General features: G+C 40.7%; 1 protein-coding gene and 1 long non-coding RNA gene across 27 annotated transcripts in view; one reads left to right on the forward strand and one right to left on the reverse strand.

Moving 5' to 3' along the window:
- Positions 1 to 13,848, forward strand: part of Kalrn (kalirin RhoGEF kinase) — a 698,268-nt gene that overhangs the window by 511,290 nt on the left and 173,130 nt on the right. For 2 of the 26 annotated variants that reach the window (XM_021259430.2, XM_004835216.4), the window contains exon 34: positions 1,612 to 3,494. The exons of 18 other annotated variants lie outside the window; for them this stretch is intronic. In XM_021259430.2, the coding sequence (XP_021115089.1) occupies positions 1,612 to 1,674 (63 nt within the window). In that variant the 3' untranslated portion in view covers positions 1,675 to 3,494. Of the gene's footprint in view, positions 1 to 1,611; positions 5,063 to 13,848 lie in introns of those variants that run through there. 6 more of the 26 variants (XM_087209570.1, XM_087209576.1, XM_087209557.1 and 3 more) reach the window with 4 other exon arrangements.
- The window catches only part of LOC110349565 (uncharacterized), a 64,406-nt gene that overhangs the window by 27,908 nt on the left and 22,650 nt on the right, over positions 1 to 13,848 (reverse strand). Inside the window, exons 2-3 of the long non-coding RNA XR_002395586.2 lie at positions 8,609 to 8,694; positions 4,838 to 4,903 (exon numbers count right to left, since the gene is read on the reverse strand). This is a non-coding gene — a long non-coding RNA (uncharacterized LOC110349565). The remainder of the gene's footprint in view (positions 1 to 4,837; positions 4,904 to 8,608; positions 8,695 to 13,848) is intronic.

Genomic DNA, 13,848 nt, shown 5'->3' on the forward strand with positions numbered 1-13,848 from the left:
ATCTGCAAATTGAGGGCAATGGTATTACCCACCCCATAAGGTGTGAAATGATGTGTATACACACTTAGCACTTTGCCTGGCACATGGTAATAAATGTTAGCTGTTGATAATAGTGAAAAATATTTTTAAACTTTTCTCCTTTTTAGAATTCTAATGACTGTATAGAGAACGGAATGTCAAATTCAGTATTTATAAAAGTATTAAATTTTCCCATTAACATAAAATCTGTATACCTTATAGCACATAAAGTAACCTGAGAATGACAATGAATTGTGGTGTGAAAGACTAGCTAATCAGGATGACTCGGGCCACATCCTTGGTTTGTGTTAGTGTGACATTTTACAAAGGAGAATGTGAATTGAAATTCTACAGCCCCTTTTGCACTGATGAAATGAGTTCGGTGAGCACTCTGGTCCCTTGATCATGAGTTATTTCACACATCCATGTGTACAGCTCCTGTCTTTCTTCAGAATTTCTTCTCCTTTATGAATCCTGTGTGTCCAGTACCTTCCATGAAGCTCAGGGTAACTACCATCTCACCTTGAGGCTAAAATGTTCTTTCTGATGAATGAACAGCTTTTGCCTGGCTGAAGTTCTTACTGAGAGTTTCAGACTGATTTTTCTCATCTCTATATGGTAAATACGATGGAGCCTTTGACATCATAGAACTGAGTCCCAGTCAAATGTGAGATAATACTCTGATTTATCCTCAACTTTTGTCCTGGCTGAGGGCCATTGCCATTTAGAATGTTTCACTCCTCCACAGGTACTAGGAATTAACTCTCTTTGAAGGACCATTTTTCTTAGAAAAATAATGATTCATTGCTTCAGAAGGCCTAGTAGAGAAGGTGTAAGCCACACTGGAATATGGTAGCTGGGTTTCTAGCATAGATCTACCTCTGGCTCACTCACCCGCTCAGTACTCTCTCCCTTTTCTGGCCTTGCAGTCTGCCCAAATCAACCACATGCCTTAGAAAAATTACAGATTACCACACATCATGGCCCCTGGTAGCAACTGAAATCATAAATTTCATGTCCATTACTGCCAAACATCTGCTACATAAAAGAATGAGCTTTTCTCAGTTTCTTTCCCCCAGTTGAATGTTGTAGCAAGACTTGTTAGTAGAGTACAGGGACCCTAAAAGAATTTAAGCAAGAAAACATAACGGAGTGTATGAAATAGGCACTAAGGATCACAGGACCTTCTTTTCATGCCTCCCAGTTTGTACTATTTCTGGCTCTACTCCTGCCTATGTGTCTGGGACATTGGGAAGCCACTGCAGGACTGGTCCACAACTATCTAACAGGCTGAAGGATATGATTTGGGTGCTGACAAAGTTATAAGCAACCAATCAGTGATCCTGGACCTAGTTGGTTTCTTCTGAACCTTCAAACTAAAGTGTGTCTTCTAGAACACTCTGCTTCCTCCATATCTTCTTCAAAAAGAATGATTGTGTGCTCTCTAGGTTGCACTCTGTGCATTGGGTTACTGGAAATACAGTAGGGTGCACTGATGATTTTAACTCTTTTTTCTATAAAGGGCTATGGGATCTCATGCAGATTTTTGCAAAGTCATATGCAAATCACAGAGCCCAGCCCTTTTCTTAACAGGATGGCAACCTTGTTCCTCGGTGGCACCTGGGACCTGGAGATCCTTTCTCCACTTACGTTTAGCGCGCAACCTGGGACTTGTCCCTGCAGCTCACCGGGTTAGCCATGGCGCCGTTGGGACCTCCCACCAGGACTCCAGTCACCCACTTCTCTTGAGACTGCTCTGGCAGAGCTGGTGTGGGGTGCAGCCTTTGCTCAGAGGGCAACATGTTCCAAGCAAAATCTGCCCACCTGGGCCATGGGCTCACCCTTCGGGCCTCCCTGCTTCTCTCCTGGGTGCAATTTGAGGTTTCTGAGCTTCTCTCCAAAGTCCAAAATGTTGGGGCAACAGGGGCCTGTGAGAGGCCCCATGGCCCAATGTACTCCCCAGCTCTCAATGTGAACACCGGGTACCCCCAAACGCTTGCTACCCTAGAAGTCTGCAACACAAATGGACAGGTTAACTAGAAGGATGTGTTTGTCTCCCTAGTTCTTCTCCAGGTTGAATATTTCTATCAACAGTGGCCCCCAATCTAGAAACATCCACCATTCAACTCTAGCTTGTCTCCCCCATGTCATGACAAAGAGGGAGGAAGAAGAGATGGTTTATGATCAAGATGAGGGTTAGCTCTAGCCGTTCCCAGACATTGGCAGTAGCCACTTTCCCCCAAAATTTTCTGTTTCTTCAGCCTACCTGGGTTTTGTCATGTTTTTCCAGCTCCTCCCTCCCCACACTCCCTTCTGAGGACTCTGGTTCAAAACCGCTCTTCCAGTCTCTGTTTGGTTCAAGTTGTCCCATTGGGGGTGGTCAGAAGTATGAGAAGATATTATAAATGAAACAAACTGGCCACATATTGGTAATTGTCGAAACTAGATGATGGGTACACCAGTGTTCATTATTGACCATACAGATAGTTTCCCCATTTTTTTATATGTTTGCAATTTTTCATAATAAAATATTTTTTAAAAGTCCTCCAATTTCCACAACATTCGACAGAGAACCCTATCCCCTAACACAGAGTTTCACAGAAACCCCACACCAAGACAAGAGGCAAAGGTGATTCTATTTCATATATAAACTCATTTTCTAACCTTTTTTAAAGGCCCACTAAAAAATAGACTAAATTCTTATTTCTAAGCGGTCCTGAAGTTGGGCTCACTTCCCAGGCTGGGTTATGGGGGAGGGCAGGGGAAAGGGTTCCTTAAAGTTTACACTTCTATGTATCTCACAGTCTTATTGTGAGGATGTGACTTGTTCAGTGTTCTGAACTTTGTGAAGGATACATGGTCTCAAGGGAAAGTGTCATTCTCTGGAATTGCACCTGGCTCAGGAAAGGACTGTCTTTGTACTTGAATATAAATCCAATGGAGAACCTTAACACGGGCATTTGCATGACTGAGAATTGCTGCTGTCTTTTATCCGTATGTCACTTTCTTGAATGTGTTCTAATAAAGTGATTCTAAAGCAGGCTGTTGATATACAATGATTTATAAATACTTTCTGTTGAGTGCTGAGGCCCTTAATTCTCTGCCAAGAATCTACCCCCATCCCATTTTCTGGAAAGATCTATCAAGCTGGGGACAGATGCACTGAGCATGTGTGTGGCATGATGGCGGCACCACTGCAATTGCAGTCACTAATAAGGATCATACCAACCACAGATTTGTCTTCTGGCTGCCTAGTGACAGAATTTGTTTTCAGCATAAAGATGATCGATCATATATATATATGGGGGGGGAGGGATGACAAGAACAGGTGTATAATTCATTCCTCCAGGGAAGGAGTGAGGGAGGAAGGTGTGAAGAGAGACAAAGGCAGCCAAAAAGACACCGGCCAAGTTTAAATTCATTTTGTGCAGTGATGGGTCTCAGCATCCTCAAATGATAGTCGATTTTTAATTTTTATTTTCAAGATTGTATCTTTTGCTATCAAGCTGTAGCAAGTTACAAATTCCATTAGACAAACTGGTATATTTCCAAAGGTGAATATTTTGAGATATACTTTTTATCTCAATTCTTATACCCCTTTAGCCAAGACTAGTTAGGGAACTCTCATGAGCCAGTAACCAATTTAAGTCAATTCTTTGGTAAAGGAGCCACTGTTAAAAACCTTATGGCCTAAAGACTTTGTAAAAGGGAAAGGAAGACAGAACCAGACAAAGAGGCTTCCATTTCCTGAGCACCTTTCCAACCAGAAAGGAAGGCACATTATATACTCCTGTAATTTTCACAACTATCCAGAGAGGCTGTTTTCATTTTCTAAAACAGGCTAAAGCTAAGATAAATAATTTGAGCAAACTTGTGCAGCTAGAAAATAGCAGATATGTGATTCAAATTCAGGTCTGTCATTCCAAATGCATGCTTTTGCAAACCTCCAGGCTGATGGCCCAGGTGCCTGTCCTCAGCTCTTCCTTGTACACCTCCTGCCATTATCCACATCAGTGAACTCTCTAGCTAGGGGTACCTCAGGATGCAGACCAGCATTCTGCTCTTCCCTGTGTGATGGAGAGCTCTTCCAGGCCAGCATGTTTGCAACACTTATTCACATACCTGGCACTTGGTTATGTAGAGCTCAGACTGATGAGGCTGTAGTCATTGTTTGGTTTTCACAGGGATTTGTTTACTCATCAAATATTTATAGAGAGCCTTCAAGTGCTGGGCATTCTGAATTAGGTGAACAGTCCCTGCTCTCACCCACATAAAAGGATATATAATAATCACCAGAAGGGATCTTAAAGTCATTGAGATGAAACCAAGACCCAGAAATGTTTGCCCAAGCACCTTCCCCAAAACCATATTGCAAGTTAGGGGCAGAAGAAAGGCTAGAACTGAGAACTCTTGATTTTATTCTTACAGTACTTTTACCCCTACTATGTCACACTCTTTTGTTGTGTAGCTGTAGACTTTCACCCAACCCTAACCAGCCATATAAACATATCAACCAGTCAGGATAGTATTCTCATTCCTAGCCAAAAGCAAACAAAAAACCCAATACATTTTGAAATGATAAACAATATAGTGAACTAAATCCCTGAGACTGTTCTAACTAAACCCAGGTTTGCAGACTTATCTCAGAACGCCCAGCAGGCACAGAGAAAGGCAATGCTCTCATGCCTAAGGGTGCTGCCTAATGAGCAGGTGTATAGGTGCTTCCCTGTTTTGATCTGACCCCAGTATTTCCGCATCTTCCAGAACTAGCACTTACTCATTCACTGGTTAATTCAACAAGCATTTATTGAGTGCTTACCAGTTCTTAGAGATAAGGACACAGCGGTGCACAACACAGACAACCCTTGTGGATCATAAATTCTCCCTGAGAGGAACAGACAATAAATAAGTAAATAATACAGCATATTAAGAGATGATAAATGCGGCAAAGAAAAATATCAAGAAAGGAAAGAGCTGGCTGGAGGTAGGGATCCATTTTTAATTAGAGTGCTGAGGAAAAGACATCCCTGACAAAATGATGCATTGGGTCATCATTATATACATACATATATACACATGTGTACATAAATGTATAATATTCATATATATGAACAAATCAGTGATAAAATGATCTCCTCTTTGTAAGTGTGACAAACTGCATTTAACAAGGTTTGACATGTGGCTTTGGCCCAGCTCTGAATAGCCAGCAGTACAGTGTGATTTGAAAGGTCTTCAGGCTGCTTTCTCTGGCATGTCCCAGTTCCCAGTCCCTAACTTTCTTTTCTCCTTTGGGCTAATGCAATTGTTCTCAAATTTGAGTATACATCAGAATCACCTAGTGGGCTTGTCAAAACACAGATTCCTTAGCCCCATACCCAGAGTTTATGCTTCAGTATGTCTGGGCTAGATACACAAATTTGCTTTTCTTAGAAATTCCCAGATAATACTAATGTTGCTGGTATAAGACCCACAATTAAAGCATCACTAAATCATTATAGCTAGAAAATTCCTGTTAAAATGAAACTATTACATGAGAAATAATGTGCTCATTCATTAGGATGCATGGATAGTATCAATGTAGCTATCCTTGCAGGGCAAAGTCCTTGAGAAATGGGACTATTTATTTAATGGGATAAGATTCAGAAACTACAGCCCAAGACCTCAAGCAATGAGAATTTAAGGCAAGGAATGTGCCCAGAAAAGGAAGTACAAACAATCCTTCATTGTTGTGTATTTCGATAGCTATAATAATATCACAAGTCCTTTTGCCAACTACTTCCTCCTGACCAATTAACCTGTTGGTAGGCAGAACAGGTGTCATGGTTACATTTTACAGATAGAAGTAGAACACAAAGAGGTTATGTGGTTCCTGTAGGTCATCAAGTCTAAGAACCCCAGTTGCCTTTCTCTTAGCTTGGTGTTCTTCCTCCCTTAACACTCTTCATGACACTAGCAATAGCAGTGTCCTGGGCCATCTACCCTGGATCATTAAGATCCAGGACATGTAGTTGCTCTCTGCCTTTTGCTCTGTTCAAAATCCCACTTACTATAAGTAGGTTATTCACATGAGTGATTAACTGTGGTATTAGGCCCTGGATGGATTTCCTCTGCCATAAGCACATTTCTCCTCTTCTCCTACAAGGTATTATACAGAGAAAATACCAACTCATTTTATTATTAGCCTAAGCTAGAACTATTCATTATGAAAGCAAACCTGCTAGGGAAAAACACACATAATACTTTCCAAAGGTAAATAGAAATGACATTTTGATTATATGTACCATTGCTTCCATTCCATTAGAGGAGATAATTGAAAATTTTCTGTATCACTAAAACAAGCATCAAAATGAGAGTGGATTTTGCTAAATCTGATAACTAATGAATCACATTTTCTGGTATTTAAATATACCCTCTGTTCCACAAAAAGTGAAAATGAAGAATAAAATTGTCCTTCCCAGTACTTGTCCGCTAAGTCTCCTATTGACTCTCATGGATGGTGAACCTGTGAGCCACAAGGAGCTGCCCCCCTTAAGTTTCTATAAGATCTTTTACCATCCATGAGCCCAGGGTTTTAGAAGTTTAATTTGTAGAATTTCCCTCATCTCTCTCCCAACCCATTGGTATTTTGCACATACTACCACTGGGACCACTCATTTATTCAATAAACATGTTAAGCACTTGCTATGCATCAGACCCTGTAAGAGCCATTGAACAGGCTACAAAAATGGGTTAGAAATAATCCTATCCTGAAATAACATAGCATATAATAGAGTTGCTCTCTAAATCAGACAGAATAGTCAACACTCAAGTATATTCTAGATGTGAATTGTAGTCCATGAGGGCTTCTCCCCATTTTCATTCTTTGTACTTGCTGTATGCCCAAAAGAAACTAATTGATGAGTTAGTTAAGCTTCAACATAAAATTGGCACCATTAGGAAAGAAAACATACCTGGGGGAGAGAAAGGTGGAATGCGGAACACTATTCTAGAGTTCTGGGCACATGCAGAGATAAGTATGCATCAGCAGTCCAAAAGCAGGGTAGATAAGGGGGCATTCTAGGATCTCACACCTACTATATAAACTCATATTCCACATGTGGACCATGTAATATTGAATAAATCTTGAGTGATTAGAAATTCCATACTGGTGAAAGATCCAGCATGAACATGTGTTTGCTGAGTTTCAGACTCCAAAGCATACAAGAAAATATTCCTTAAAAAGCATAATTCATGTCAACTGCAGCACAGGGACTGAGCCTATAAGAAAATCAGCTGGGTTGAGGAGAAGACAGTGGGATGAAGAGAATTCAGCTAGCTTGTTCAGTGTCAGAGCACATGTGAGAAGATTCAGACCGTGATCCAACAAGGTGGGAGTACATGTGTGTGCACATGCGCACGTGCACACATGTGTTCACCAAAATGTATACACATAGCACAAATGTTGAAGACCAGCAATAATAATTTTAAGTCTTTTTAGACAAATTCTAAATTCATAATCTAGAAAGGAGGACAAGTTTAGAAAACCAAAAGTGCAGACAGAAGTGAATGTCAAGAGTGGTTCTAGTGGCCATCACAGCTTTATGTCTCTCAGCAGCTCAAAGGGTCTCCCCAGGCTCTGACACCTTTCTTCCTGGATTTGGACTTGTGGAATCTCAAGTCAGGAGTTCAAAGAAGATATATAGCTGGTTCTCAGATCTGCCCTTACAACCTATTTTCACCCATTCTGCAAACCTGTCCTGGCTCTGGAGGGAATTTTCTCAGCACCAGTGCTATATCCAGTCTTACTCATGATCACCAAGAGTACTAGTGGCATAATAGTCCATCCATGCCTTCCATGGGTCAGTTTGGTCATGAATAATGGTAGCCAGAGGGTAGGGAATAGCACTAGTGGAGGGAGTTTCTATGTATTTGCCTCTGAGTTTCTGGGATGATGGAATAAGGAGTATTACTTCTATTTGTAAAGATATCCAGGGACCCTGGTGCCTGTCAGTGGTGACCTTTCACTGTCCTTATACCCAAACACAGTGTGGAGCTTTTAGATTGAGATGGAGTGGGTGGGTTCTGCTGGGTGGTGGTTAGGGATGCATCAGAGTAAAGAGAAGGACAAGGATGGGGTGGAGTTTAAATGTAGTTCATGTAGAAGTAGAGTTTAGATTTTATTGGTATGGGACTCTATATGTTGCTCTAGTATCTCATAGATTCACAAGGACTTGTGTGGGCAATTTGGCCCTGAAAGGAGTAAGTTAGTGATAAAACCGACTTCTACAATTGTGTTCCTTTAAGGCCAACTGGAAGTTAACAATGGAAGTAGGAAGCTTTGTACCCTTCCGTCTCTCCCTGTGTTCCCATTAGTTATTGACGATTCTGACATGTTGCTTTATTTTTGATATTTATGGAACTATTCAACCAACCAGATTGTGGGAATGCTATAGATTATAAGCCTCAAAGCCAGTCTGTTATCAAGATCTAGGTACTGTCTATGCCCTGCAACAGGTAGCCTTAGGGACGGAATGGGTCACTAAAAAGGGAGACTCCTTGCAGTGTGCAATTGCTTAGCTGGTGTTACAGAATAAAAGTGATGACATTTCACCTTACTGACATGGCTGCTTTTAGGGCCAGATGGATGCATGCCTTCTAGAACAGGACATCAAGCCATCACTCCAGTACTTCTGGCATCTGGGGAATGAATTATTGAAAAATTAAAATGAGAAGGTAATTGGATGGGGCTGCAAATATGATTACTTAGACTAGGAGCCCATTTCCGATCACATCCCAAACCTCAAAAATCTGAATAAATCATTCTTCTGGATTAAATTTTTTATAAAAGAATGCACTGGGAGCCAAGAGTGGGAGGAGTAGTTTGAAGGATTGAAATGAGACAACAACGGGAATGACACTGGACACGGTCTCTTTTGTAAACATTTAATGTGGGGAAGGAATATCAAGGGTGATGCCCAAAGTAATGCAATGATTTGGACTCTGGAGAGTCTCACAGCAACCAAGAGTCTATGGCAGTGTCTGACTAGTAGATCCTCTAGAGGTCAGCGAGGGGGTCATATGTCCAACAAAACAACAGAATAGATACTGCTAATGATCAACAACTCTCAAGAAGTACCAGGTATCTATTATGTTCATTCATTTATTCATCCAACAAATATTTATTAAATACCTACCATGTGCCAGGTATTATTCTAGACAGCAAAGACAAAGCAATACATCTCCTATCCCCCCAAAAAACTAATTCCTGTCCTCATGGAGCTTACATTCTAATGGGACTACAGACAAATAGGTAAAATGCCAGAATGTGATACATGCTCTGGAGAGAAATACAACTGCAAATGAAGTGGCATGTGGGGAGGATCTGAGCTCTGGGCTGACACAGTCAAGGATCCAGGGATGATGAAATTAGCCCAGGTGGTCTCAAGGCAGATGGTGGTGATGAGGCTGTGAGTGTTGCAGGAGTGGGTAGGGTAAGGCTTCTGCTGTAACAAAGGGTTTTAGAAATCTCTTTTCATTATTGCCACAAAAAAAAGCATGAAGACTGAAGACGTAACTTTATCTAGGAGGTATAGTGGGTATAATCAGTGGTAGAGCACTTGCCTAGCATGCATGGGGCCCTGGGTTCAATCCCCTGCACCACAGGGAAAAAAAAAATCTAGGAGCAGGTAGGCGCTCTCAGGTAAGATGGCCTCTCCCTCAGCATTCATGCCTCCATTGGTGCCAAGAGGGTGCCCAAGAACATGCCCTGGAACTCAAGTGGGAACTGAGACTATGCCCCAGTACCTACCAGGATTCGAGGGGAGCATTTCTGATATGACCCTGGCCCAGGTGAGAGAAATCTGGATTCCATTCAGAGTGATAAGAACCTCACTCTATGGTGTGGTTTATGTCCCTCAAGTTCACATTGCGAGATTCTTGAAAATAAATCAAAATTTAGTCCAAGTTCTACATGAATCTAGGAACCACGAGCTCTTCGAGTACACTATATACAGTATCTCTAGAAACAAAAAGGCATTGCAGATTCTGAGTAGCATGTTAAAGTATTTGTTTTTTTTTTCTTAAGAGGTTTAAAATACAAATTCCCTTTGGTTATTTCCCTCATCTCCTAGCAGACCATGGGCCCCCTCTAGATGAGCTTAATGAAAGTCAACAGTAGCAGGAAGCAGTTTCCAACATTACCTACACAGAAACCCAACCCTGTCACTAGGACAAAGACTGAGAAAGTCCCATTTAGCTTTATCACAAACAGGACATTGCCCCCAGGAGACCCAGTAAAGAAGTGCAGGAATTCATTCTAATCTTGGGATCATAATTCATATAGCATCTATTCCTTGGACCCAGCTAATAGATATGCTCAACCTAGATCTGAGTTCCTGACAGCAGGAAGACAGCCCACTCACAGTTGTGGTGTAAATGTAGCTTCCCTGTTTCCTCTTTCCATACCCCACTTAAGGCTCATTAAGTTTAGGCAGCAGGCTTGGGAGTTAAAGAGAATTTAGCTCCCTCCTCTCAGCTATATCAGTCTGTCCCCACAAGACAAGTTATTGAGGTTGAAGCCAAATGAGAGAGGAGTTCAGAATACTAGCGCGCGCACACACACACACACACACACACACACACACACACACCCTCACCCTCCCATTCATTGTGTAATGGGTCCCAAGCTCCATCTCTAGAGATACACTGCAAGACTAAGTCTGGGAGGTTGTCTCTTATAGATGTATGAGACATTAGTTAACCCTTTCAGACAAGGACTTCATGGGACAAGTCCATCCCAATTCAGATCCTAGTCAGGAGCCAGGTGGTGTAGTGGCAACAAGAGAGCCAGGTGGTGTAGTGGCAACAAGATCACTTTTTCTCTGTGGCTGTCAGAAATTGAATGTGACACTGGTTATTTTCTATTTTTTTGGATCAATACATGTGCTCACCAAGAGGTTTCTAACCTTACCTGATACAGATCAACTATCTTTTGGCTTCTCCTGATAAAAATTTACTTTTGAATATGTCTTAGACTTAATCTATAGAGTGCAAAACCTTAGAAGCTTATACGTAGATGCAAATTGTTAGCTGAATGAAGAATCAGTATAGTCTTATAGGATCCATGTCAAACTATGCTAGTAATTGAACTGGTGATTGCTATAGGGTAACTGCTGTGAGGCAGGGACAGTTGTCTGCTGTTTTTCACTGCTGTATCCCCAGTGTATATACTAATGCCTTTAAGTATAATTGCATAATATGTAGAGTAAATGTAATCTCCTTAGTCCACAGAAATACAGAGAGAAATATTCTTCATCTTTAATAGAACCAGACCATAAGTAAATGCCTCTGTTGTGCTGCAGAGGAGTAGAAAGGAGTTTTGCGGAATACGTCATACTTGACAAAAGCAAGTAGCATGCTCCTTGAGTTTCAGATAATATAAGGATAGAAAGCAAATTTGATGTACAAGCTGATAGGCAAATCTTAAATATGAGATCCAGGGCCAGGACAGGTAAACAGGGATGGCAATTGAATGTAGCAAAGAGGGTTTAAGCAAAGGAGCTATAATCAAAGGAGCAAGTAGACAGTGGAAGGCCATGTCAGCTGTGGGAAACTTCAGTGTGGTTTGGTCAGTGACAATTCAAAGAATTCTGATAAATGATGATTCCTCTCAATATACCTTTTATTCTGTTACCCACTCATAAATTTTTTTAAGGTACCACTTGACTTCTGAGGTTCTTTGGATCATTTCTAATTAAGAATGTTAAATGGGAAGATTGAAAAAATAAAAGCACCAGGGGCCAGGAGCAGTGAATAGGAAAATAAACCTAACAAAGCACATGTCCCAAAAAACAAAACAACTGTTATAAGAGTCAGATTTCAAGAGTGTCTCTCATTTGGTTTGCTTCACTGAGTTGGTTGCCAATGAGAAAGACTTAAATTCTAAAGATAGTGTTGATTGAAAATGCACTTCCCTTCTCTGCTCTTCCCCACCCCCATGTTCATGTTTCTCATTAATTCCGGAAGCTCCAAGAAATGAAAATGTGTGAATCGACCCATCTGTCGTGAGTCAGCCCAAGAAATGGACAACAGTGGATTCTGATGCCAGTTCCCTGGTAGCAAGCAAAGCTGCCCTTCAGCTTGATTTTATTGTGCTTTAGGACTGTTCCAAAAGTACACAAAAAGAGTATAAAATATTCTTAACTAGAAGAATTTGTAGTTCATTTGGGAGAGAGAAAAAATAAATGCTCAGAGAACAAAATTCACACAATACAAGATGGGAATAGCTATCACATCAGCCTGAGTGGTCTAAAAACTAGTATGATCTCTGTTCTATATATCTATCTAGCATCAAGGATGAGTCATTGAATATAATGACAGTAATCTTCAAATCACTTTTTAAAAACTAATAATAATAATGATAGTAGTAATAATAACAATAAAATCTGCTAAATCTGCCAAAATTATTGCATTCAATGTGTATTTGTCTTAATATGGTTCCATTTTGTCTCTTTCCTTTTCCTTCCTTTCTTCCTTCCTTCCTTCATTCTTTTTTCTTTTTGTGGTATTGGAGATCAAACCTAGGGGCACACTACCACTAAAGGACATCCCCAGCCCCTTTTATTTATTTTGAGACAGAGTCTCCCTAAGTTGCCCAAGTGATACTTGAACTTGCATTCCTCCTGCCTTAGATTCCCAAAGTACTGGGATTACAAGGATGAATCACTGTGCCTGACCCTCTCTTTCTTAACTTGGTTGGTCTTTCAGTGATCCTGGACTTTTACCAATACTCATCCCCAAGATAATTCTATCCAGAGAATAGAACAAAAGCAGATGTGTCTGTCAGGATAAAACTAGGTTATCCTGTGGTAACAAACAACCCTAAAATTTTGGTGACTTAACACAATGTGGATTTATTTCTTGCTATCATTACCTGTTCATAATGTATATTGGCACGGGGCTCTATTCAATATAGACAGTCAAAGACTTTGGCTGATAAACCGGTTTCAGACATTGCCAGTTACCATCCAAGACAGAAAGAGAATTCCAAAGGTTCTTGCACCCACAGTCAAGTGCCTCAAGTTGGAAATAACTCAGTATCACTGCTAGAACTAGTCACGTGGCTCTAGTCAACCACAAGAAAGCCAGGAAAAACAGTGGAATTATGTATTCAGAAGATAAAGAGCTAAAAAAAAGAAGATAGAGAGCTAGAAATGTTTGGTGAACATCAGAATGACCCCCCAACACACAGTTGACATCAACTCATATTTGCAAATAATATGCATTTTGGCCCCTACTCAATATTTACATTCTGGCTCTAATTCAGACAGGTATTCAAATTTGGACTCAGCAGATTTGCATGTGTATGTGTGTATTTCAGATTTACACATTGAAGTGACATTATTCAAGTTTAGCTCATTACTGGTTTTCTGTTACTCCTACCTCCCTAATTTCCACAAACCCCACCCATTAATAATACTATAGCCCATATAAAGTGAGTCAGTGCTAATGTCAATGTCTAGTCAGAATATAAAGATGAGCGCAAGCTTCCTGTTTATGTTGAAACTTTTCCAGCCTTAGGGAACCAATTTTTAGGATAGAATGCCTCAATGAGCCCTTTTGTATCTTAGAGCTGAGTTAGTTACCTTACCCACATGCTAACCTGTGGAGTGCTCTGCTAGCAATAGATTCTACACAGTGGATGCTTACAAGATAGGGATATGACCTTACTAAACCTCATATAGCAAAGTTACTGACTAATGCTTCAGAGGTTATTTTATCTAAATGTAAGAACATAGCCCAAATGCCATGAACCCTTGAAAGCCGGGCAAGGTAGTACATGCCTATAATCCC

Source organism: Heterocephalus glaber, unplaced genomic scaffold (assembly GCF_053883595.1).
Source record: "Heterocephalus glaber isolate CG9 unplaced genomic scaffold, H.glaber_assembly_v1.0 deba00000122, whole genome shotgun sequence".
Classification (NCBI taxonomy): domain Eukaryota; kingdom Metazoa; phylum Chordata; class Mammalia; order Rodentia; family Bathyergidae; genus Heterocephalus; species Heterocephalus glaber.